Source organism: Phacochoerus africanus, chromosome 2, assembly GCF_016906955.1.
Source record: "Phacochoerus africanus isolate WHEZ1 chromosome 2, ROS_Pafr_v1, whole genome shotgun sequence".
Classification (NCBI taxonomy): Eukaryota; Metazoa; Chordata; class Mammalia; order Artiodactyla; family Suidae; genus Phacochoerus; species Phacochoerus africanus.
This window is the reverse complement of record NC_062545.1, coordinates 14,028,444-14,053,638: the sequence shown is the minus strand read 5'-3', so window position 1 is coordinate 14,053,638 and position 25,195 is coordinate 14,028,444. Positions and strand designations below refer to the sequence as shown.

Sequence of the window (25,195 nt, the reverse complement as noted above, 5' to 3'; positions counted from 1 at the left end):
TATTATTTATACAAGGAATGATATTTTCTCCACTGATTTGAAATGCCGCCTTAGAAATTAATCAAATTCCCTTATATACTGAGGTCTTTTTCAGAGATATACATTCTGTCTAATTTTTTATTCAATTATTTATTGTGCCAATACTAAACTATTCTAATTATTGTAATATTGTATTTTAATATATAAACATAATTAACTCATAACTCGTTAAGAATTTTACAGTTATTTTCATGTTTATTTTACCCAGGTAAACCTGGTATTATTCTGTCGCATTTTAAAAATATACAGTTGGCATTTTAGCTAAGAATAACTTAAATTTAGGTTTTAGTGGAGGAAGATCTGACATCATTACAATAGTCTATTCCTGTCTAAACATTTATCATATTTTTTATTACTCTGGTTTTAAAACGTTGAAATTTCAAATATTTTATATTTTATGTTATAGATGGGAAATGATTGTATACTATTTCTTTAAGTTTCAATTTATACAGAGGAAAGTGGTGGATTTCCTATGTTGCCTTTTAATAAGCCAGTCATCTTAAGAAATTCTTCCACTGCTTATAACGCTTTCTGTTGCCTCGGTTTGATGTTCCAGATCACAGAATCCTAAAACGAGCAGAGAACTGAAAACACGTAGTTTAGTCCAAAAAAAAAGAAGAAAAACCATTACACTGAGAAAGTAGAAGCAATCACTGTCCGTTAAGTTCCCACCAGAGCGTTTGCGCCTCTGCCGGCCAGGCGCTGTGCTCAAATACAGATGTTTTCCCGCATTCCCGACACTGGTTCCAAGACCACCCCCTCTCCTTTGTTCCTATCTTCTCCCTTCCACGCCAGATTACTCCTGCAGCCTCCCTCCTCTTTCTTCAGTGTTTCCTCTACGGCGTCATCTCCATCTCCCTGCAAACATGTCCTTACTCTCTTGATCTTAAAATGGAACAGGTGGATCTTAACCTGCTTCTTAGAGCCATTCCACTCCCCTGCTCCCTGTTACAGTGAAACTCCCGAGTCCCCTGCAGTCTTCCTCTCCAATCCTCTCTCCATTCCCACTTTCAGTTCAGACTCCTTTTGGCCTCCACTGTTTCACTGGACCACCTTGTTGTAGGGGTCACAGAAGATGTGCGAGCTGCTGAAACCGGTTGTCAGTTCTCAGTTCTCGTCTGATCTCACTTACCCTCAAGGGGCTTCCAGAAACCCCCAACCTCAATCTTCTTCCCACCCCGCTGGTGTCTCCCTTCTTCTCTTTTTGGTGGGCTCCTCCACATCTTCCCAGCTTTTACCTCTGGAGCCTTTATCTCTCCTCACTCCCTAGGTGAGCTTGTGGAATTTCACGCCTTTAAGGGTCGCCTGGAGGCCAATGACTCAGTCTAGGTCTGTCTCCTGAATTCCAACCACTGCTTGACATCGGACCGGCCTCTGAAACCCAGTCTGTCCAAAACGAGACCATTGACCTGACGACGACTTCTGCCCCCAGTTTTGTTCCTCAGAGTTTTTCCATTTCCCCAATTATCCACAATCTGGTCATTTCTCATCACCTCTAACCTCTTAATTGGTCTCTCAGCTTCCACCCTGGTCTCCAACAGGGGTTATAATCTGATCCCGTCCCTCCTCTGCCCCCAAACATTCCGATGGCTTCCCATTCCCCCCAGAGTAAGAGCCAAAACCCGTAGGATGCCGACAAGGTCCTTTGCACCCTGGACCCCTGTTACCTGTCTGATCTCGCTCATCTTGCTCGCTCCACTCCAGCTGCTGGGCTCCTTGAACAAGCCAGGTAGAAGCCCACCTGGGAGCCTCTGCCTTTGCTTCCCCCAGAGCCTGGAGCTCTCTTCCTCTACATTCCAAAGGCTCACTCCTTCAAACATAACCTGAGGCGGGCTTCCTGGGCCACGCTGTAGAACCGCAAATCCACCCAGCCCCAATTTGCCCGATCTTCCTCCCTGTGGTACTGCACCTATAGCCCTTATCATCTTCTAACTTAGAATAATGCACCTTAATTTTATTTATTATCTGTCTCCCCAAAGATCCCTTGAAGATGGAATAAATAGATACTCAGATATAGACTGATGTTGCCCATGCTCCTTCCCTCTATCATATAGTACAGAGATGCTGGCACATAGTAGCTTCTCAATAAATATTTGCTTAATTTTTGTGTAAGATAATAGTAATATCTAATTTGTAGAGATTAAAAAAGAGCAAACACCAAAACACTAGATAATAACAGAATATAAGGTGCCTGAGGAGAAATCAAGTGAATGTATTCTAAATTTCTTACATTGATCTGGAAGGAGTCTGAGATATTAGAATTTATTAGATGTGCATGGTAAAAAGCAGAGGGAAAAAATAAAGAAAAGCATTCAATCACTTAGAAACAAAGGTTCAGGAGAAAGAGGAAGAGAAAGAGCAGGACAAAAAAAAATATTAAGCAAAAAGTAAGATATTGAAGGTCAATCATATCAATAATCACAATAAATTTAAATAGACTAGCACCTCCCTTTAAAAGTCAGATGTTTTCTGATTAGATAAGTGTTTAAAACCAACTAAGTATAGATACATGTTCCTTGTAAGAAACTAATCTAGGAATTCCCTCCGTGGCTCTGCATTAACAAACCTGACAAACATCCATGAGGATGCAGGTTTGATACCCGGCCTCCCTCAGTGGGTTAAGGATCCAGCGTTGCTGTGAGCTGTGGTGTAGGTCACAGACACAGCTCGGATCCTGTGTTGCTGTGGCTGTGGCTCTGATTCGACCCCTAGCCTGGGAACTTTCATACTCCATGAGAGTGCCCCCCCCCCAAAAAAATCTAAACTATAAGGACACAGAAAGGGAGAAATCAAACGAAATTTAAAAGATATATCAGGCAAATACTATCCCCAAAAAGCCCTAGTTGTATACAATAAAAATCACTATTAGGGTCATTACATGTTAGCGAAAAGGTTCAATTAAATACATGACAAGTCTCAAGTTGAGGGCACTGTATAAAACAGTCTGAGTATATCTGAAAAGTAGACTATAAAAGAAATAACAAAAAGAGAAATAAAAGCGTCACAGGTCTTAATCCATGACCTATGCATAACCATTATTTTAAGTGATGTATTTGCTAGGTTTTGATCATTACTAGTTCCATTTTCTTAACAGTGCAATTCTCAAGTCTCTGAATTCAGAGTTCTCACTAAACCTGTTTGAAAATCTACAGTGAGCGTAAACCAGGTGTGTACATAAGTACATGTGACCCATGCTCAGAGGGGCAGACCTGCCCTGCGCAAAGGCCAGGCGCAAAGAGGTCCCACCCAGAGCCTCACCTGCATGTGGAGCTGCTTGTCATGCAGCGCCCTCTGCAGCTCCAGGAGGCTGCCCTTGAGGGTTTTCAGCTTTCCCGCCAGCTGCTCAGCCTCATCCTTGGTGTGTGCCTTGCCCTCCAGCAGCAGGTTTTCATTGTGGACTGAGAGCTCTGATAAGGCCACCACCTTCTGCTCTATTTCCACCAACATGTTCTGGAACAACAGAAATGAGGCTGAAATTCACATACCCTGCCAGCCTCTGCAAAGACCGTGTCTCATAGCGAAACCCAACACTTCATGTGTCTTTCACCACAAGAATATACCTCCATGATTTTTTTCCCTAGTTTTTCTGTTTTTTACTAACTTCGGGAATGGTACATAGATTTTAAAAAGTCTCAGAGCTTCCGAATTTTTTCCTATTTGAGATGAGATATTACATAATGACAAACATATGGAAAACACAATTTATCTATACATTTGTATAGATAAGGACAAAAGACCACGCCTTAGTGTTAACCCGTTATTAGGAGTATTTTACTATTTTAGTGTTAGATGATTATGCTAGTAGCTAATAATAGTGAAGACCTCACATGATCAACCTTTTTATGTTATTATTATTTTTTTTAATGGCTACACCTGTGGCCTATGGAAGTTCCAGGGCCAGGATGGAACTGATGCTTCCACAGTGACCCAAGCCACTGCAGTCTTAAAACCACTGAGCCACAGTGGAAACCCCCTTTTGTATCAATTAAAAGTGGACTCGCTTTCTTTCCAAACATTGTTTTGGGAGGTTGATTTTTTTTTCCCTTTAGACTGATGCTCTTTTCACTTGATTTTAGTTATTTTTGTTTTTTATATAACATATTTTTAAGCTCACATATATGAATGTTTTCCTAAGAATTTTACCATTGTTTTCTGTGACAACACTCTAGTGCTACAAGGTTTTCTTCTACGATAGACGCCAAATCCAGAAAAAAAGCAAAATGATCTCCCCTCTTTCAGTGGGGAGATTTAACAAAACCCAGGAGTTCCTGTTGTGGCGCAGCAGAAACAAATCCGACTAGGAACCATGAGGTTGCGGGTTCCATCCCTGGCCTTACTCAGCAGGTTAAGGATCCGGCGTTGCCGTGAGCTGTGGTGTAGGTCACAGATGCGGCTCAGATCTGGTGTTGCTGCGGCTGCAGTGTAAGCCAGCGGCTACAACTCCGATTAGACCCCTAGCCTAGGAACGTCTATATGCCGCAGATGTGGCCCTAAAAAGACAAAAATAAATAAAACAAAACCCAAAAAAGAGCAATGAAAGCAAAAAAAAAATAACAACCATATTATTTTCTACATAAACTATTCTGTTTTTATATTCGCTAACTCTGAACTCTCTGAAATGCATTTTCTAATTGATATTCAATTATATGTTAATAAGAAAAGGTATTTTATTTTCCTGTACAAAACCAGAATTACGACCATCAATTTCTTTTTTTTTTTTCTTTTTGCCATTTCTTGGGCCACTCCAGTGGCATATGGAGGTTCCTAGGCTAGGGGTCCAATCGGAGCTGGCTGATTAGCCACTGGCCTATGCCACAGCCACAGCAATGCAGGATCCAAGCCACGTCTGCGACCTACACCACAGCTCACGGCAACGCCGGATCCTTAACCTGCTGAGTAAGGCCAGGGATGGAACCCGCAACCTCATGGTTCCTAGTTGGATTCGTTAACCACTGTGCCACGACCAGAACTCTCACGGCCATCAATTTCTAAGAATATAAGTGTGAACCAAAAACCTAGAACTAAATGGAAGAGTGAAAATTTTCATGAGGTGGGACTTGATTTCCTGAGTATTGTTTTCAAGGAACTAATACCATTCTGTTAAGGATTGCCTCTCTCTCCCTTTTTTTTTTTTTTTTTTTCTTTTTATGGCAGCACCTGCAGCATATGGAAGTTCCCAGGCTAGGGGTCTGATTGGAGCTGCAGCTGCAGCCTGTGCCACAACCACAGCAACACCCAACATCGGATCGGAGTTGTATCTGTGACCTACACTGCAACTTGCGGCAACCCAGTGAACAAGGTCAGGGATCAAAGCCGCATCCTCACGGACTATGCAGGGTTCTTAACCAGCTGACCCACAGTGGGAACTCCAGGACTCCCTTTCCATCAGGCATTGCTGGCACAGTGCCAAGGGCCCGTAACACTTCTAGGGGCCCAAGAAAATGCTTTAATTTTAATTTCTTTTAAAATCAGAAGAAAAAAAAATGAACATTATATTAATGCTACCACCCAAGATTATGTTAGTCCCTGCGCCAAAGCAGTTGTAAAATACAAACACAATTTTTAGTGTTTTTATAGAAGAAGAGGCCCATGGAAGCCAAGTACCTAGGGCCCCAAAAGCCAAAATGGGGCCCTAATTCCGTGTACTAGCCACAGTTATAATTATACATATATAATTAACTGGCTTAAATGCTAGGTTTAATTGACTGCGGAACCACTGTGCACTTGTGTGATTCCATATGCTTTGAGTCTTAAAAAATACTGTAAAATACCATTTCAATACTTAGTAAAAGTCCTGAAATATACTATCTCAACTACGGACTTCATGCATAACTATAAAAATAGAGACATCCAAAAGGGAGAGGTGGGAGTAGTGAGGAAACATAATTTTGAAGGTAATTTTGAGTGCTAGAAGGGAATGCTAAAAATAGACATCTCTTTTTCAGGAAAGGAGTTTAAGAAAGATGATGTAAAGAAGAGAAAACACTCACACATGGCCCTCTATTTCCTACCAGCGAGGCAGAGATGCTGGGAACACACATGAATAAGTTGCCCAAAGAATTAAAAGCCCCATTGTAATAATTAATTTTACCCCCACATCTCAAATCATAAAAGGGATGACCAGAAGGACACACTACAGATTAAGAAAAAAGATAGCATTCATTCATGAATGGCTTTTGCATATTTCCTCTGATTCCAAATGGGAGAAGTACGAAGTCGAGCATACTGATGTTGAACTCTCGTGTTAGGCCAGGTTTTCTAGAGACTTGCTAGTTTGTTAAGCGAAAGAGCTTTTAAGACCTACTCTTTCCATGTATAAAGTCTGCTGTGTTGATAATCTTTGAAATTCAATGAGAGGTTCAAGGGAGTTTCACCATCTATTCACCATACTTCTACGTGTGCTTGAAAGTTTCCCTAATAAAGAGGTAAGAAAATAATATTAAAATAAAAATCTTAGTGCCATTACTTATAACATTAACTCCTAGAGAGCTCACATCAGAGGGAGGAAATGCTCTGCTCCAGAAGATAATTCTCAGTGTTCCCGTCATGGCTCAGTGGTTAACGAACCTGACTGGGATCCATGAGGATGTGGGTTCGATCCCTGGCCTCGCTCAGTGGGTTAAGGATCCAGCGTTGCTGTGAGCTGTGGTGTAGACTGCAGATGTGGCTCGGATCCTGTGTTGCTGTGGCTGTGGCGTAGGCTGGCAACTGCAGCTCCAATTAGACCTCAGGCCTGAGAACCTCCATATGCCACCAGTGCGGCCCTTAAAAAAAAAAAAGAAGAAAACGTCCCGTGTTCAGTCTGTCTGTCTATAATTGACAGTTTTGCCAAGTTTTCCGAATAATATTTCAGAACTAGGATCAAAATTGCAACAGGCCACTTAGAGACACCTCCTGTTGTATTTACCCACCATCTGATTCACAGATACTAATTTTTCTCATTGGGTTTGTATTCCTCATTAGCCACCAACTGTAGATACCATGAGAGTTTAGACATCTACCATTGGTAAAAAATGTCCTTCAGGAAACTGAAGATTTTCTCAAGAGTAGATACTACTTGTGAAATTTTTCAAAAGATTTAAGTTCAAGTCCAAGTCTGAATTTCATTTGAGCTTTAATATAGTATTGTTTTTCTACTCTCTAAATATATAAAGTATATGGGTTATGAAGAATCATATAACCAAGCTTTGCTAGTATTATGTTTTCTGAGGTTAAAAAATGTGCCTTGTGGAGTTCCCATTGTGGCTCAGTGGTTAATGAACCCGACTAGTATCCATGAGGACATGGGTTCGATCCCTGGCCTTGCTCAGTGGGTTAAGGATCTGGCGTTGCTGTAAGCTGTGGTGTAGGAGGCAGACCCGGCTCGGATCTTACATTGATATGGCTGTGGCGTATGCTGGAAGTTATAGCTCCGATTAGACCACTAGCCTGGGAACCTCCACATACCGTGAGATTTGTCTAAAAAGACAAAAGACAAAAAAAGAGAAATGTTCCTTGTGGAATTCCCTAGTGGCACAGTGGGTTAAGTGTCTGGCATTGTCACTGCAGTGCCCCAGCTTGCTGCTGGGGAGCGTGTCTGACCTCTGGCCCAGGAATCCCCATAGGCCATGGGCACAGCCAAAAAAAAAATGTGACTTGCGATGCTGGCAAATTCCTTCAAGGCCCTTTCTGTACCTGGCAGTCCACCAGCTGGGCCTCCATGTCCATGGGCTCCTTGGGTGTTCCCAGTGCAATGTCCAGAGTGGCTTTCGTGCTCAAGAGCCAGTGGTCCAGCTCGTCGGCTTCACAGCGATACCTCTGCAGGGCCTGCTCCTGTCTCTGTTCTTCCAACTGATCATTTAACTTCTCCTGATGAATTAAGTAGAATGGAAGACAGATGACCCTCAGGTAAAATCACTGGGATTCAACCACAGTAGAATAATGGGTCTCAGCTCTGGCTGCACAACCCAACCACCTGTGAAACTTTAAAAACGTACCTATGCTTTCCACATCACATTAAATCAGAATTTCTGAAGGTGAGCCTCAAGATCAGTTGTTTTTAAATACCTCTCCAATGATTCTAATGTGTGCCTAGAGTTAAGCATTCTTAGCTAATACACCTATAGTGCAAGGCCGACACCATGAATGACAGAGCTGATTAAGGACTAGAACAAAACAGTGGCATAAGACAGTAGGTAAATCAACAGCTACTTGATTTCAGTGCCTGGGAAACTATAGGGAGTTGTGGGGACTGTGGCGAACACATCCGGTCCACAGGAGAGCACACCACGAAGTTTCAGGAACTGATCCCCTAGGGGAGGGTGTGGCCCAGTGTTATTAGTTTCTTGAGCAAAGGCAAAAATTCAAAAATTTTGTTTAGCTTGCTGTTTTTTTTTTTTTTTTAATGATGGCAATTAATTCATATTAAAAAATATGTCATTTCAAAACTCCAAAAGGGCTTCATAGTGTGATTAGGGACAATATCAATGAATTAAAAAGTTAATTCTAAAGATAATCTAAATATTTAAAAATTTTTTTAACAGTCTATTATTTTCTTTATTTTTTATTAAATTGTTTAAAACAGAGAGGAAATAGAGGAGGCACATTGATTTTAAATTTCTCCAAAACAAGAAAATACATGAATGCATGATCTAATTTTATAGAAGGTAAAATGAGAACTAGCCTACACAGCCCGCCCTAGGGTGATGATTATTGAATTATGGCATAATCAGCAGCTAAATAAAATAATATCACGTGGATAAATAACTGATTATGCGCCAGAGAAGCTACTAGAGCCTAGAGATACAAGGAAAAAGGACACTCTAAATTACAGGATCGACAATACGAATTTCATATATGTTTAGGGTCAGGAATTTAAAAGTAACAAACAAAAGGGAAAACGACATTTTCAACATATATGATATTGTGACTAAAATTTATCTCTCCGTTAAATAATAGTAAGGTTAAGTCCCATGAGAACCAGAACTGCAAGAATATTTTCCTGAATCAATGTGCTGGAATTGGCTGATGGTGACTAAGGGTTTATTCATTCATAACCCCATTCGTAAAATGCTCGCATTTAAACACAGCAAACCATGAGGTGAACCTTCTACAATGCTTCTTTGCAAGGCTCCTGTCTACCAAGCATTTGCTGTCCAGTCTCAGTTCTGCATGAAACTGGGTGAAAAGGTGCATTCGTGGCTACACACTGACACAGGGCTCTGTTCACAAGGCCCTTCCCGACACAATGCCAGCTTCTTCCGAATGAGAGCAATAAACATGGCAATCACGTAAGCTGCCCACAGGCTTGTCCACGCCAGGCCAGGAGTTAAACTTGGACGTGGCAGGGGGGTGGGGGGGGCGCCCTCAGGGTGGCTCGTTACCTCCAAAAGCTGCCGTTTCCCTGCTGCCTTCATCTTGATGGTGGACATTCGCTCTGCCAGGACGGTGAGCGTGGACTGCAAGGCCAGCTGCTCCGCGGGGTCGGACTCGGGGGCCTCGGACACCAGCTCCTCTGCGAGGGCCGCCTGCAGCTCTCGGATTTCCTCTTGGAGCATGAGAATCTCATCCATCAAAGCCTGGGGGAAAGACTGTGGAATCATTCTCGTGTATGTATTTTGGGGGGACTGCAGAGACGTGGCACTTGCTGAGTCTCCTGGGAAGGAGACTGGAGATACTCCACTGGGAAGTCTTTGAACCAACAAACAGGGGGCCTACTGACCTGCCTCTGTAAGTGACAGTACGCGAGTGAATGTCAGAAAATCTGATTCTAAGACCGTGTGTATCAGTTAACGCACATGACTTTGAACAAGTTAATTCATCTTTCTGGTTTGCAACAGGTTCATCTGTAATCCATGCCGGGGTACGCTCAATTATGTCTGCGTCTACAAGTCTGTGTTGAAAATAAAACTCATCACTTTCTTCCTCCTCAACATTCTTCCCACTCCGAATTTCCCCAAGTCTGAAACAGCACTGCATTTTAATTACAAACTCACATTATACAAGACAGGAAAAATCTGTCATCTGTTTCCATGTTGTTACCCTCTCTTTATTTTTCTGTGTACATTATCTACTCCCATTTGTTATGTGGCTGTCCCTTCATGGGTAAAGAATTCCTTAGTGATGTCTTTTCTTTTCTTTTTCTTTTTTTTTTGGTCACATCTGTGGCATGCATACGTGCCCAGGCCAGGGATCGAACCCACACTACAGCAGTGACAACTCCAGATCCCTAACCACTAGGCCACCAGGGAACCTCCCTACTTAGTGCTGTTATTTGATAAACAGAAACTGTTCACTTTGTTGCAGTCTAGTATATCCATTAAATGGTACCATGAACTGGTTTGTCTCTAGTTCATTACAAGAAAAAGACAAATGCTATTTTTTTTTTCTTTTTATGGCTGCACCCAGGGCACATGAAGCCTCCCAGGCTAAGGGTCAAATCAGAGCTGGAGCTGCTGGCCTACACCACAGACACAGCAACACAGGATCCAAGCTGTGTCTGCGACCTACACCATAGCTCATGGCAATGCCGGATCCTTAACTCACTGAGCTAGGCCAGGGATTGAACCTGTGTCCTCATGGATGCTAGTCAGATTTGTTTCCACTGAGCCACGATGAGAACTCCAGTAAATGTTAAATTTTTATAGCAACCTGAAGTTGACATATCTGAGCAGTATTTTATTTTATTTTACTAAAATATTGATCTATGATGAGTTACAAAATAAAACAAAAAACAAAAAAAGTTATATACTGCAGATACTTTGAGAAGCAGTTTAAATTTTTTTTTTTAAATCTGCACATTTAGGTCTACAATCCACCCAAACTTAATTTTTGTGTCTAATGTTAAGTAGCGATCACAATTCTTTTTCTTTCTTATTGACACTGTATCATTTAGTGAGAAGGTGATTTTTTTTTTTTTAAACCCACTGTTTTGAAGTATAATTTTGGGCATAAGCCGAGTGTCTGTGTAGGTGTGAGGGTGCTTCTGGCTTCTCATTCTGTTCCACGGACCCATTTGGCACCTGTATCAATACCACACTATCATAATCACCATAAACTTTATTATAAGTCTCACTCTCTGAAAGGATACAAATCTTTCCATGTTATTCACCTGCTTGAAGGATGTTTTGGCTATCCTAGACTCTTTCCATTTTAGATATACATTTTTTCCATATGTTTGCAGTATATTTTTGAATTCTCTTATCAATCTCCACCAAAGAATTTGCTAGGAGGCATTCCCTGGTGGCTTAGTAGTTAAGGATTTAGCATTGTCACTGCTATGGCTCAGGTCACTGCTGTGGCACGGGTTCAATCCTGGGAACTTCCCCATGCCAAAAGAAAAAAAGAAGAATTTGCTGGGATATTTTAATGAGATTGGAATAAATTTACAGACCATTATTATTCATTTTACATTCAACATGCTTTTTGTCCAGTAAATTATTTTCTTAGACTTTATAATCATTTTTGGTACTTGATGGCCAAAAACATAAAGTTCATATCATCTGCTCTGTTTTAAGGGCTTTTCCATAACGAGGCTGACCCCATCACGTCTCTCTGCACTGATGGTCTGTACAGGCAAGAAGAGCCCCTCACTACTTCATGCCACGCTCATTCTGCTCTCTCCTCTCTGCCTTTCCTCTCAAGGTCACATTTACAACACCTCCCACCCACTCCTATTACCGTGCCAAAGTTTCAAAATCTGTGTTGCTCAGAAGAGCTCTTAGAATCTCCTTTTATCTGCTTCCCAGCCCTGCCACCCACAATCACATGGCTGGGTTTTGCACAACATGTTGGTAATTCACTCCACCCCTAAGTCCCACATTAAAGAAAAAAGTGTCTAGGAGTTCCCACCATGGCTCAGTGGTTAACGAACACAACCAGTATCCATCAGGACGTAGGTTTGATCCCTGGCCTGGATCAGTGAGTTGAGGATCCGGCATTGCCGTGAGCTGTAGTGCAGGTCGCAGATGTGGCTTGGATCCTGCATTGCTGTGGCTGTGGTGTAGGCCTGCAGCTACAGCTCCGATTCAACCCCTTGCCTGGGGACCTCCACATGCTGTGTGTGGGGCCCTAAAAAGACTAAAGACCAAAAAAAAAAAAGTGTCTATTTCAAGTGTGCACATAGTATAGGTGCCCAACACATATAGGTGAATTAATTCTGATTCATAATAAATAAAACAGGTACCTGAATCCTGAAGCAATGGGAGGGAGTCTTCACATCCACTTAATCTCAGTGGAATTGACCAACCAGATGTTACAGAGAAGTGAAGAACCAGCTTATTTCAAACTCACAATACTCTGCAACAGCTCTCTGAATGTTCTACAGTAAGTGATGAAAGAATTAGGACTCCTAGTGCTGTTCATTTCCATACTGTGAGAGTCAAGACTCTCTATGCGTCAGTGTGCTCTCAAGAGAGTATTTTTGGAAGGACGCTATAGCTTTTAACTTCAGGATCCAGCAGCCAAGCTTACTGGGGTCGGGGTGGGGTTTTCTCTGGTGGTGATGTAAATGTTTTGAAACCAGACAGACAGGGTGATCATATGATATTGTGAAAGTACTAAAAGCCACCGAACCGTACACTTTAAAATGGTTAATTTCATATGACGTGAATTTCACTTCAATTAAAACAAACAAACAAGGAGCTCTTGTGGTGCAGTGGTTAACGAATCCAACTAGGAACCATGAGGTTGTGGGTTCAATCCCTGGCCTTGCTCAGTGGGTTAAGGATCTGGTGTTGCCGTGAGCTGTGGTGTGGGTCGCAGATGTGGCTCGGATCCCGCGTTGCTGTGGCTCTGGCGTAGGCCCGCGGCTACAGCTCCGATTCGACCCCTAGCCTGGGAACCTCCATATGCCGTGGGAGCAGCCCAAGAAAAGGCAGAAAGACAAAAAAAAAAAAAAGGATCCGGCAGGCATATATGTCTTCACCCTGTAACTCTGTCTCTCTGTCTCAGCTGGTGGCCAGCTGCTTTCCTACATGCAACTCAAAATTAAGGAGAGGACATGAAATGTACCTCTTTGGGTTTCTGACTTGTCTTTACAAGGAGGACATGTGCATGGCACATTTGTGGTTTAGAGAAGTACCTTGGGCTTTTCTGAAACGACTTACTCTGGGGAGAACTTGGAGCTCATGTCCGCTGCAACACCAAAGGTGAAGGGGAATTTCACTGTGACTTTCAGAACTACCTATGTCAGCATGGTTCATTGTAAACGTTGAGTTGTTCTATAGGTTAAAGAAACAGAATCAAAATAACCTCAGAGCTCTGGCTGCTAACCGTGATTAAGTCTGGGTGTGGCAAAGACAACACCGGCCCACGAAGCATTAGCTGCTCAGGATAACGAAGGTTCCAATTAGAGGGCTTAACACTCAGAACCACAGCCACAGGTCAGCTTATGAACTACACTAAAGTCTTAAAATTAAGCCTATTGTACAATTTAAAGAGGGTAACAGGAAAGGCACAGCACTCCACCCAAATTCAGTAGATATAGACAAGTATTTAGATGTAAAATGTAGGAATTAGATTAGCTCTTTAAAGAAACATTAATACTTCCAAGAGAGTGTTGGGGGAAAAAAATAACAATTGAAGTATTTTTTATTAATTTTTAAAAAGTACAAAAAGCATCCTGGACTTTCTCACCCACATTCTGTTGAAATTTAGAAAGAGTAATTCTACATTGCTTGAGATTTTTATCTTTTATTTATTTATTTACTTATTTATTTTTGGCTGCACCTGTGGCATGCAGAAATTCCAGGTTCAAGGACAGAACCTGAGCTACAGCAGTGACCTGAGACACAGCAGTGAGGACACCGGATTCCTAACCTGCTGAGCCACCAGAAAACTCGTATGTTACTTGAGATTTTTAAAATATCATTCCAGAAGCCAAGAACCAATTTAGACATTGTGATGCCACTAGGTTTTCATGTGGGCAGCTCTGTCCCAGAATTTGTAGAATTTAGGTACAGACAGCAAAAGTTAGCTAAAGTAGGTCAGATGGGAAATGTTAGATTTATGATGCTACATTATAGATTATAAATAATTATACATTATTTGTAATGTTCTCTCTAATTAGAGCATTAGTATAATTGCTAAGCTCAAATGATGGGTAATCATAGAATTAGCTACATCTCCTGGCTGCTATAATTGTCAGATTACCATTCCCATTTTAGAAAGGGACAAAAGTCAAGTGGTTGGCCTTAATTACAAGAAAAGTCAGAGGTTTATTTATAATTTATGATACTTAGCATTAATATGTCATTTTGAGTTTTCTCTATTAAGTCTCTTGAATAAAATAATAATTTTGCTCTACATTCAGTTTGTGTGTTTTCACGCCAATGCCTGAGAGGTAGGGTGTTGCTGGTGATTGGGAGCTAATTTGCATTTTAATTAGGAACTCTGGAAGGCAAAGCAGACCACCAGGATCCTGCTTTCATAGTCCCCAAATCCTGTGGGACCTGGTGAAAGGTCTTTGGGAGCTGTGGCCTGTCACCTGGCTCGCAAGAATGATGAGCCCTGAACAAAGGCAGAGGGTGACCTGAAAGTACCCAAAAGTGGAGAGAGAGTCAAAGTCTGTGAACCCCCTCCTGGAACATGGGCTTCTGATAATCTGAACCTGTGAGACTCCAATTCAGTCGAATCCAGACTTTGGATAGTTTATGCCAAATCTCTTTTGGTTGCTGAAAGGAAATTATAACCAAATGGATGAAAGTTCTCTTGTCTCTCCAGGTACAGTGAAGAACAGGTTAGGGGGTGGGGTGGGCAGACAGTGAGCTTCCTGGGGGGCTAAGGAACCAACCCCTCCAGGTGACAATGAGGTGGCTGGTAACAATTAGACAACCTGAGCACCAGTTAGAGAGGACTGCAGTGCTCCGGGGAACACTGCCTGCTAGTAGGGAGCTAAGTCCTTGGTTTGATCCAGGTAAACAAAGGTTCATTCTATTTTATTATTTATTTGATTTTTATTGCTCAACCAATTTATTACATTTGTAGTTGTACAATGAAGGTTCACTTTAATTTTATATTTTTAAAGCACCAGTCTCAGGCCAGATGGACGACGGATGACTTTAGGAAAGCAAAAAGACCCACAGAAGGTCATTTTACCAAAATAAGGCCTAATAATAGATGCTATACACTCTGATCTCTATCTTAACGAAGTTACAAATGTGTCAAAAACCTGAAACCACTATTTCTCAATACGCTGCTGTCTCTAGATGAAATGTTCTCAGCTTTGTGTTATACCGCAAGATCCTTTATTGTAAAAGAGTGCAATTTAATCTTAGATGACACATATAAACAAGCAAGGTATTCCAAGGTTATCCTGGAATATAAAGATTTTAAGTAGAGGAAAGGTAAAAGTATAGAGTTTCACTCTTAAATCTGATAAATGTCCCAGTATTTGATACATACATCATACCTGCTTTTATAGCTCTTAATTTGCACCTAAAAATATCTTCCTCTTCCTCTGACTTTGATAAAGTTGCTACATGCTGCTCCTGAGTTCTGGTCAGGTGGAGGCAGCATTTTCCTGGACCATGATTACTGAATATTTAGGTGACTGAATACTTAGGTGGCACTTGGACCCAGTTACACCTGGTGGTACATTAATAGCACACCTGATAATGTTGCTACATCATTAACCATATTTTAGTCTAGGCACTTTCTTAGCATTCATTTAATTTTTTTTCCACAGTCATGGTATGTGGAAATTCCTAGGCCAGGGATCAAACCAGCACCACAGCAGTGCCAATGCTAGGCCACCAGGGAACTCCAGCATGCATTTTAAATTGATGCATTTTTGGGAGTTCCTTGGTGGCCTAACCGTTAACAATTTGGTGTTGTCACTGCTGTGGCTTGGGTTCAGTCCCTGGCCTGGGAACTTCCACATGCCACAGGTATGTTCAAAAAAAAAAAAAACCAGGAATTCCCATCGTGGCTCAGTGGTTAACGAATCCGACTAAGAACCATGAGGTTGCAGGTTCGATCCCTGGCCTTGCTCAGTGGGTTAAGGATCCGGCGTTGCCATGAGTTGTGGTGTAGGTCGCAGACACAGCTCGGACCCTGTGTTGCTGTGGCTCTGGTGTAGGCCGGCGGCTACAGCTCCGTTTGGATCCCTAGCCTGGGAACCTCCATATGCTGTGGAAGTGGCCCAAGAAATGGCAAAAAGACAAAAAAAAAAAAAAAAAGACAATAAACGGTGCATTTTTAACAATATATGAGTTAGGCTAATGTAATCATTTCTGTTTCTCACATGCTGCAGAAATGCTGTCTAGTTTCCCTCTTCAAGAATGATCCAAGTCTGGCACAAGCACAAGATTTTGCCTTGGTACCCATTATTCTTCAACTACTTCTTTGCCCACAGATGCCTGCAAGTTATTTTCTTAAGTGAAAAGGGGACCTGAGGGCACCTACTAGCTGTTTCTTCAAACAACAGTACTCACAGGGAGTTCCTATAGAGGCTCAGCAGAAACGAATCCAACTAGTCCCATGAGGATACAGGTTCGATCCCTGGCCTTGCTCAGTAGGTTAAGGATCCGGCATTGGCGTAAGCTGTGGTGTAGGGTGCAGATGTGGCCTGCTTGGTGTAGGCTGGCAGCTGTAGCTCCGATTTGACCCCTAGCCTGGGAACCTCCATGTGCCCTGGGTGTGGCCCTAAAAAGCATCGGGAAAAAAAAAAAGGCCCCTGAATCATAGTAGTTAATAAATGTTAAATATTAAAAAGGAAAAAAAACCAATATCCACAGAAGGTAGACATGGCTTAAAACACTGGTTCAAAACAGAATAAAAATAAGGTGGCAGTTTAAGGGGAAAACACTTTGTGTAAAGTAGCAACACCAGGGTCTGAATTCCTTTCTTCCCCCCTTAGATCCCTCCCTAAAGCAACGTGGAAACAATCCCTTTGCTGGAGTCTTGTTTCCTCTGTCACAACTGCTACGTTAAAAAACGCCAGCCAGCTCTCTCAAAGGCGTGCTTGGCCGGCCAATCCAGAAGACCGCATGGATTCCATCCTGCAGGAAACTGAGGTCATGGCTATTTTTACCTGGTGTTCGGCCATCTGGCTCTCTGGACTCCTGCCATGCTCAAGACTCTCGCTGAGTTTCATCTCGACGGCTTCCATTTTCGTGGAGATGGACTGCAGGGAGTCCTGGTACTTCTGCTGGCGCTCCAGCGCTTCATAGAGTGTGCGCTGCTTTTCGCTGATCTAAAGCAGAAAAGGGATATTACCAAATGCTCCCCAGCCCCTTATCGTCTAGATTACGACACTTCTTTCCTCACTGCTTTTCCTCCGTGACCCAACAGAGGGTATCCAACTGTCCCTGGGATGTGGAGACATTATGCATTTATTTCACAAGTCTGTCGCTCCAGTAATCGGGGCCTGGTGGGCTAAATAATTCCGCATTTGGAAGACCTACCACATTCTTTAAGGTTTCCCAAGAGCGCTGCAAATCATCCAGTTTAGCAGTAGCCAATGGCTCCAGTCCCGGCTCGTAGAGCTCCCGTGAGGGCAATGTGCTGGGGGGGATCCTGGCAGCTTCTGTCTGCAACCTCTCTGCAGACAAGGCTTGGTAATAAGCGATGTCCTGTGGCAAAAAGCACAGGTGTTGGATTCAGGAGGAAGACAAAGTTTAAGGTCATGTTCTGGGTACAACTTGCCATGTGGAGAAAAGGTTTAGGATTTGTACCCGTCCCAGGGGGCTACACCAAGCATCGAGGTCAGATAACCCTTGTGACAAGGAGGTCACATCAAAGTACACTGTAGTTATTTTAGAATTTCACTTCATACCAAAAAAAATTAATTTATCAATATCAAGTTGCCAAAACTCATTCCTACTTATATTTGGTAAAATGGAAATACAAAGGATTTAAGTGGTATACGCATTTAAAGACTGATTAACCAGTATAGCAAAAAAAGAGAATCTAAATGATCTATTTGCATGCTGTTTAATTTGGAATTCAGGTTGCGGCTCAGGGGGTTAAGAACCCAACGTAGTGTCCCTGAGAGTGTGGGTTCCATCGCAGGCCTTGCTCATCAGGTTAAGGATCCAGTGTCGCAGTGGCTGTGACTTAGGTTGGCAGCTGCCTCTGATTCAACCCTTAGCTCAGGAACATACACATGCCGCAGATGCAGGCATACAAAGAAAAAAGAAAAAAAAATTGTTGAATGTACTGATTAAGGTTTTGAATAATTTTATTTATTTTTTAAACGATTTTTATTTTTCCATTATGGTTGGTTTACAAGGTGGTTTTTTTTTTTTTTTTTTTTTTTTTTTTTTAGGGCTGAACCCACAGCATACGGAGGTTCCCAGGCTAGGGGTCTAATCGGAGCTACAGCTGCCGACCTACACCACAGCTCACAGCAATGCCGGATCCTTAACCCACTGAGTGAGGCCAGGAATTGACCCACAACCTCATGGTTCCTAGTCGGATTCGTTAACCACTGAGCTACGACAGGAACTCCAACAAGTTTTGAATGATTTAAAAAAGTACTTGATTTAAATAAGATCAAATCTACAGAATGTCGTGGTTTTTTTTTTCAGATACAGCCAGATCTTCAATATTAGTGAGTTTTATTATTCACGGAATTGAAACATTTTAATATTAAGTCCGGAGAAATGTAATGGGAAAGTTAAAACCACTCTAAGAAACAAAGAATAAAGAGGGTTCCTTCGATTCGATTCCTGCAAGTACATAAGAAATAAAGTAAATGCTGAAAAATGAGGCTTTTGTATGTTTTTAATTTCTTGGGTAATAATAACATTACATATTTTATTAGTATTGATAATGGAATCTACTCTATCCAGATACATATTTTGTATGTTTTTCACTGTTTCTATGCTTAGCCGTATATTTATAGACAGTGAACTGGGGAGTAATGTTTATATTCTGGGAATTGCTATCATAAAGTTCACTACTTTTGCAATTGTACAAAGATAAAAAATTTGAGACTTATTGATAATAATGTTGGCAAAAAATATTGAAGAAGGCCCCAGATGCCCCAGAAACCAGGGCGAGAGCAGGAAAGAGCCTGGTGTCTTGAAGGTCTGCCAAGGGCAGAGGAGTCAGGGCTCCTGAGACTCCAGTTGAAATTCTCCTCCTAAGTAGCTGAAGGATTGGAGCAAGTCACTTGCATCTCACGCATCGGCTCCCTCACCCGCACAACACAAAGGTGGTTTCAAAGATTAAAGAAAGTGATGTTTGAGTGGCTGTGAGATCTTCTCCCCTCTCACTGCAGTTGCCAGGGCTTCCAGGTAAGCCCCCAACATTAACTGATGACACTGGAACAAGGAGATTGGGTCCTTTTCATTCCTGTCACTTATCTTTAATAGATTATCTTGGTATTTTCAAGTCCTTGACAGGCTCATAGCCATTCGTCCTCACCCACTTCCGCCCCTTGAACAAGATAGGCTGTCATCACCGAATGGATTCCCCCGAGTGTATTTCTGGCTGTGTCTGATTTATTTAAAGCCTTCTCTTGCCAACACCTCCGTTTCCTGTGCCCCTTTAACCTCTGCTTCAGCCACTTGGAAAACCCCAACCATGACTCAATCCAACTTTTCCTTCCAGAATGCATGTGCACACATAAACACACACATTCTCAAAGCCATTGAGCAGATAGAGACTCCCACAAATTTTCAAGTCTGTCTATATTGACTCACCTCTATCTCACTCTTTCTGGTCCTCTTGATTAAGGACGACCCTCTTGCCGACTTCCGCAACCTCCCCCACCTTTGCCATTTCAAGGATCTTGGTCCATCAGCACTGCCTCCCTCTCCACTGACTTTCTCCTCATAGAGTCAAATCTCTTCCACCTGGAAACACCTACACACACTCTCTTTGATTCTCTTCTTGTAGGATGTCATAGGTTAGAAAGTGCGCCCCATCACAAGTTGAAGGCTTGTCACACATACAGACATTTGCACACACATTCGTAGCCAGCATTTCTTCCTTTGCTCCCTTTGCTTCATAATCCAGTTTCTGCAAATGGTAGGGTACACTTCATCTGTTCACTTTCTCACCCTCGGTCCACTTCCAAGGGCCCGGTTGGGCTTTGATTCTAGTGACTCAACTGAAAGTGCTCTGGCCTCAGTCATCAGTGGCTCTTTTCCATGATATGAAATGATGATTTTTCAGAGCTTCTTTTGCTTGGTCCCTGACTGGCATTCAATCCCAATGACCATCACTTTTTGGAAACACTTTCCTTTTAACCTCTGTTCTCCTCTCAGCTCTCTTGTCAATCTTTTTCTTTTGCAGTTTGTTTTTGACACTCATCCTTAAATATTGCTGTATTTATAAGCTCCAGACTCACATACCCAGTTGTACCTGTTTAGCCTACAGTCTCCTCAAACACAAGGTATCAAAAAAAAGTCTAAGATGAAAAATGGATTTAGGAAAAAATGATAAAGTATTATCCATCTTTCAGTAAATGGAACTTCTAATGACCTAACCTTGGATTTATTCTCTATTTCTTCTCTCCCTTACCATCCACTGCTTTATGTAAGGATGAAGTTCTATACCCTTGCCAAAGCACTGGTTCAAGTTCACATTACAGCAACAACATTCTAATTCTCAGGTTGCAAATGAGGCAGCCTGCAGGTTGCCTCTAGCCTGTATACATTTAGCTTGGGGACAAAAGCGTTTTAAATTGTTGAAAATTTCTCTTCATTGAGACAGGCAGCTTTCATAAGAATCCCAATTCATTCCTGCTTCTCTTGCACATTGGGAAGGGAGGCAAGACAGGACTGTGTCCTCGTGGCCACAGTAATTCTAACAGAGGAGAGGCTGCCTCATTCATGTTCATGGGGGAAGCGCTGTCCAGGTCCCTGTGTCCTCTTGCTGTTTCTCTCATTTACATCACCAGGCTGGACCAGGCATCAGAGTGTACAACCTTTGTCCATCACTAACTTCCCTGATTCTGGGTATGTCCATCTCCATTCTCCTGTCCACATTGATCCAGAATGACCTGTTCTAAAACACATTTCTGTGCAGAGTGTTCAGTTAAATTCCTTCCGTGGTTAAGCATTAGCTTCTGGACAAAGTTCAGATCCTTTGATGTGGCATTCAAGGTCCATCAAGATGTGTTTCCTGGATCCCACTCAGCTTCCCTGTCCCACCTCAGCCTCCAAATCTACGTTTGTCCAACTCTACTGATAGTACTTGCAAGTTGCCTTCATGGACCATTCTCCTGCGTGCTGCCTGAAAGACTTCCCACATTTGCTTCCTTCTGCCTAAAAACTCCCATCTAATCGGGCATCACTGGAGTGCACCCCAATTGTGCCTAACTCGCCCTGCATTAAAACTAAAGAGAGAGGGGCATCCTTGCTCCAGGGAACTCCAGCCTTGGTGAGGCACTTTCTCTGTGTCTTTCCCTAACACTGTGCTTCCCACCACTACAGCGCTGGTCCCACTTCACAGGATTCATCTGCCTGCACTCATCCAGACTATCAATGGGTTCCTTAAAAACTGTGACAGTGTCTTTGACCCTGAGGATATCATGGAGGGTTTGGCAAGTAACAGGCAGGCACAGGCATTCATTAAAAAATTGCATGTGTAAAAGCACTTTTGTAAACGTTATCATTTTGTATACATGAAGGTAGTACTATTTTTTGTTTGTTTCTGTTTTTGATTTTTAGGGCCACACCCTCAGCATATGGAGGTTCCCAGGCCAGGGGTCTAAATGGAGCTGCAGCTGCCGGCCCATGCCAGAGCCACAGCAACGTTGGATCTGAGCTGTGTCTGCGACCTACACCACAGCTCACAGCAACACCAGATCCCCAACCCACTGGGCAAGGCCAGGAATAGAACTCATAACCTCATGGATACTAGTTGGATTTGTTTCCACTGAGCCACAATGGGTACTCTTGGAAGGCAGTACTTTTAACTACCACAAGGACAAGCACGATGCTGCTTTAATGTAAACATTTTATTTCTATTTTATTTTATTATTTTATTTTTTTGTCTTTTTGTCTTTTTAGGGCCGCACCCTTGGCATATGGAGGTTCCCAGCCTAGGGGTCTAATATGCCAGAGCCACAGCCATGCCGGATCCAAGCCACATCTGCAACCTACACCACAGCTCATGGCAACGCCGGATCCTTAACTCACTGAGCAAGGCCAGGGATTCAACCTCTAACCTCATGGTTCCTAGTCGGATTTGTTTCCACTGCACCATGATGGGAACTCCAAATGTAAACATTTTACATTAAATATTCTATTAGAAATAAAGAAGGTTCTCCTCCAGAAGAATAAAATAAATTTGTTACAAAATCTTTTTTCTGACTTGTATGCATGCATGCACACGTGCACAGCCTATTAGGAATGACAACTCCTGGTTTCCGAAAATAATTTGAAAATGTATCACTTTTTGTAGATTAATAACACATCTTTCTGAGGACATACATTCAATAAAAGGGATCAGTCCTATAACTCTTCGATAAAGGCAGTATTTGGCATAGTGAGGGGCCACCTTTAGAAACACATCTCTTGTTACTTATGTGCTTAAGTTAGGAGAGCTTATTGTTCAGCAGATTCCTAAGGAATTCAATTTGGAAAACCACAGCTACCCTTTGATCGGCATTTTCCAATCTAAAAGGTACTTTTAAAATTAACATCAGATTCAACTTTCACGATTTCATAAATTAAGTGGCATTGTTTCCCAGGACAAATGAGGGGACTGAGGGACTTTGCAGAGACTCTCAGCTTAGAGGAAGAAAAGCTGAACTTTGCCTGGAGCCTGGGGGTTCTATCCACTATACTACCCTCTTTGCAAACTTCTACTTCCTCCAACTCTTCTGAGGAGCCCAAGTCTTGGCTCGCTTTTAATAGGATCCAGAAGCCTGCCGCAAGTTCTGGGGCTGCCTCGTTATTTCTATCCCCAAGTAAACTAAACTGTTATCACATTTCAGCTAATAGCTACTGTCAGAGACTGAACACCCTGACTGCGGGGGCATTGCTTCGTTATATAATGGAGATCTACTTACAGGAGCAGCAAGCACACAGCCTTTTTATAACAGCTGCGATTTTATAAAGCTGTTATATTTGGCTGCTCCTGGAAACAGCTGTGCACATTCCATACGGTGTTCTGAATCTGCCAGTGGGAATGTATGGGAACTCTAAATGTTCTCAGTGTCTAGAGAAAATTTTGTAAATCCAAGCAGCGCTGACCCTGTTGCAGGATTTGTTCCTTTTCCTCTGACTTACATCACTGGCCAGAAATAATGCGTGGCTGTAATGAGGGGTTGATTTGTGTAACATCAAGCATTAATACTTTTGCTTCTAACAGTTTTCTGGAGTGTAGCTGTTTGCTATCAACGAAATAAAGATTCCCCCCGCCCCAAACTTGCAGTACCATATACAAGTATGTTAAACTAATAATGTAACTTAAACTGATTTTTCCTGTGTTATAGGAGACAGGGTCAAAATGAGATCAAGACAAAGCACGATTTTGCTCATCATTCTGGGATTGGATTGAGCTTGACAGTTAAAAGAATCATAATAAAAATGCTTGCATATCTGATCATTTACAGAACAGTTTCCCATGCACATGGAAAGACATTTCATAAGATGTAGCACTGAGACTTCTAACTTTAGGAAAGGGCTATTCTTCCCATAGTGTCAGCCCGAAAGTCAATGTCCATTGTTCAATGTGAAAATTTCAAGAGCATTAGGCACCTTATATGGGATACATTTTTCCTACACAGTAAAAAAGCTGACTCTAGCCGTATTTCTATGATTTCAATGACATCTGTGACCACAGGAAAGAACACATCATCAAAAAATGAGCAATTCATGTTTTAAAATCAGAATTTGGAGGACAATTTCCCAAATTCTCCAGAATACTGTGGACTTCTCCTTTTTATTATTTTTTTTAATTTCCTCTCATCACTTTCGTTATGATTCACCTCATGGCCACCTTTCTCTAGATTATAAGGTGCTTGAAGACAGGGGCCACCTCTGTCTCTTTCTTTGTTACATCTCTGGAACCCAGCACAAGATTTCATGACCGTCAGGTACTCACAATGTGCTTGATGAATCAATACCTTCCTTAAAGCGACATAGATTTTTACCAAAAAATTGTCTTATTTTATTCTTCCTTCATTTTATTTTCCCTTTTGGGGGGGAGGGGTTGATGGATTCTCTTTAACGCAGAAATCCTATTTTAAAAGCTCCTGCTGGAGTTGCTGTTGCGGCGCAGTGGTTAACGAATCCAACTAGGAACCATGAGGTTCTGGGTTCGATCCCTGGCCTTGCTCAGTGGGTTAAGGATCCAGCATTGCCGTGAGCTGTGGTATAGGTTGCAGACGTGGCTCGGATCCCCCGTGCCTGTGGCTGTGGTATAGGCCAGTGGCTACAGCTCCAATTAGACCCCTAGCCTGGGAACCTCCATATGCCACGGGCGCAGCTCTAAAAAGCCAAAAATTAATTAATTAATTAATTTTAAAAATAAAACAGTTTTAGTTATCATTAAAGCATCTTTTTTGTTTTCTATCCAACATTTTTATGACAATTTTTTGAAGTATTTAATTTAGTATAATCTCTATTTAATATAATGTACACTAAAAGTCACCTCATAACAAAGTATTGTTCCGATTTTTGAGTCTGTTTTTGGCTGTGCCTGCAGCATGTGGAAGTTCTTAGGCCAGGGATCAAACCTGCTACAGAGCAGCGACCCAAACAGCAGCAGTGACAATGCCTGATCCTTAATCCATGAGCCGCCAGAGAACTCCCTTGTCCCCATTTTATAGGAAATAAAATTTGATTATTGAAAATTAAGAAAATTCAGAGCTACTTAGGCATTCCAATATATATACTAACAGACAGCCTTTCAAGTGGTTGACAGTAAATAAAAAAAAAAAAGTCTCACATAGCGATCATAAATTTTCCATCTTTTCTGGAGCTCCCGTCGTGGCTCAGTGGTTAACGAATCCAACCAGGAACCATGAGGTTGCAGTTCGATCCCTGACTTTGCTCAGTGCGTTAAGAATCCAGCGTTGCCGTGAGCTGTGGTGTAGGTTGCAGACACAGCTCAGATCCCGAGTTGCTGTGGCTGCGGTGTAGGCCAGTGGCTACAGCTCTGATTAGACCCCTAGCCTGGGAACCTCCATATGCAGCGGGAGCGGCCCTCAAAAGGCAAAGAGACAAAAAAAATTAAATAAAGAAAAATAAATTTTCCATCTTTTCAAAATCTG

General features: G+C 42.1%; 1 protein-coding gene across 17 annotated transcripts in view; it reads right to left on the bottom strand.

Moving 5' to 3' along the window:
* Window positions 1-25,195, bottom strand: part of SYNE1 (spectrin repeat containing nuclear envelope protein 1) — a 479,896-nt gene that overhangs the window by 145,684 nt on the left and 309,017 nt on the right. For 12 of the 17 annotated variants that reach the window (XM_047769899.1, XM_047769909.1, XM_047769910.1 and 9 more), the window contains 5 exons: window positions 17,424-17,591; window positions 17,051-17,212; window positions 9,402-9,596; window positions 7,714-7,887; window positions 3,298-3,489 (listed from right to left, as the gene is read on the bottom strand). In XM_047769899.1, coding sequence (XP_047625855.1) covers window positions 3,298-3,489; window positions 7,714-7,887; window positions 9,402-9,596; window positions 17,051-17,212; window positions 17,424-17,591 — 891 coding nt within the window. Of the gene's footprint in view, window positions 1-3,297; window positions 3,490-7,713; window positions 7,888-9,401; window positions 9,597-17,050; window positions 17,213-17,423; window positions 17,592-25,195 lie in introns of those variants that run through there. The other 5 variants (XM_047769912.1, XM_047769915.1, XM_047769908.1 and 2 more) reach the window with 4 other exon arrangements.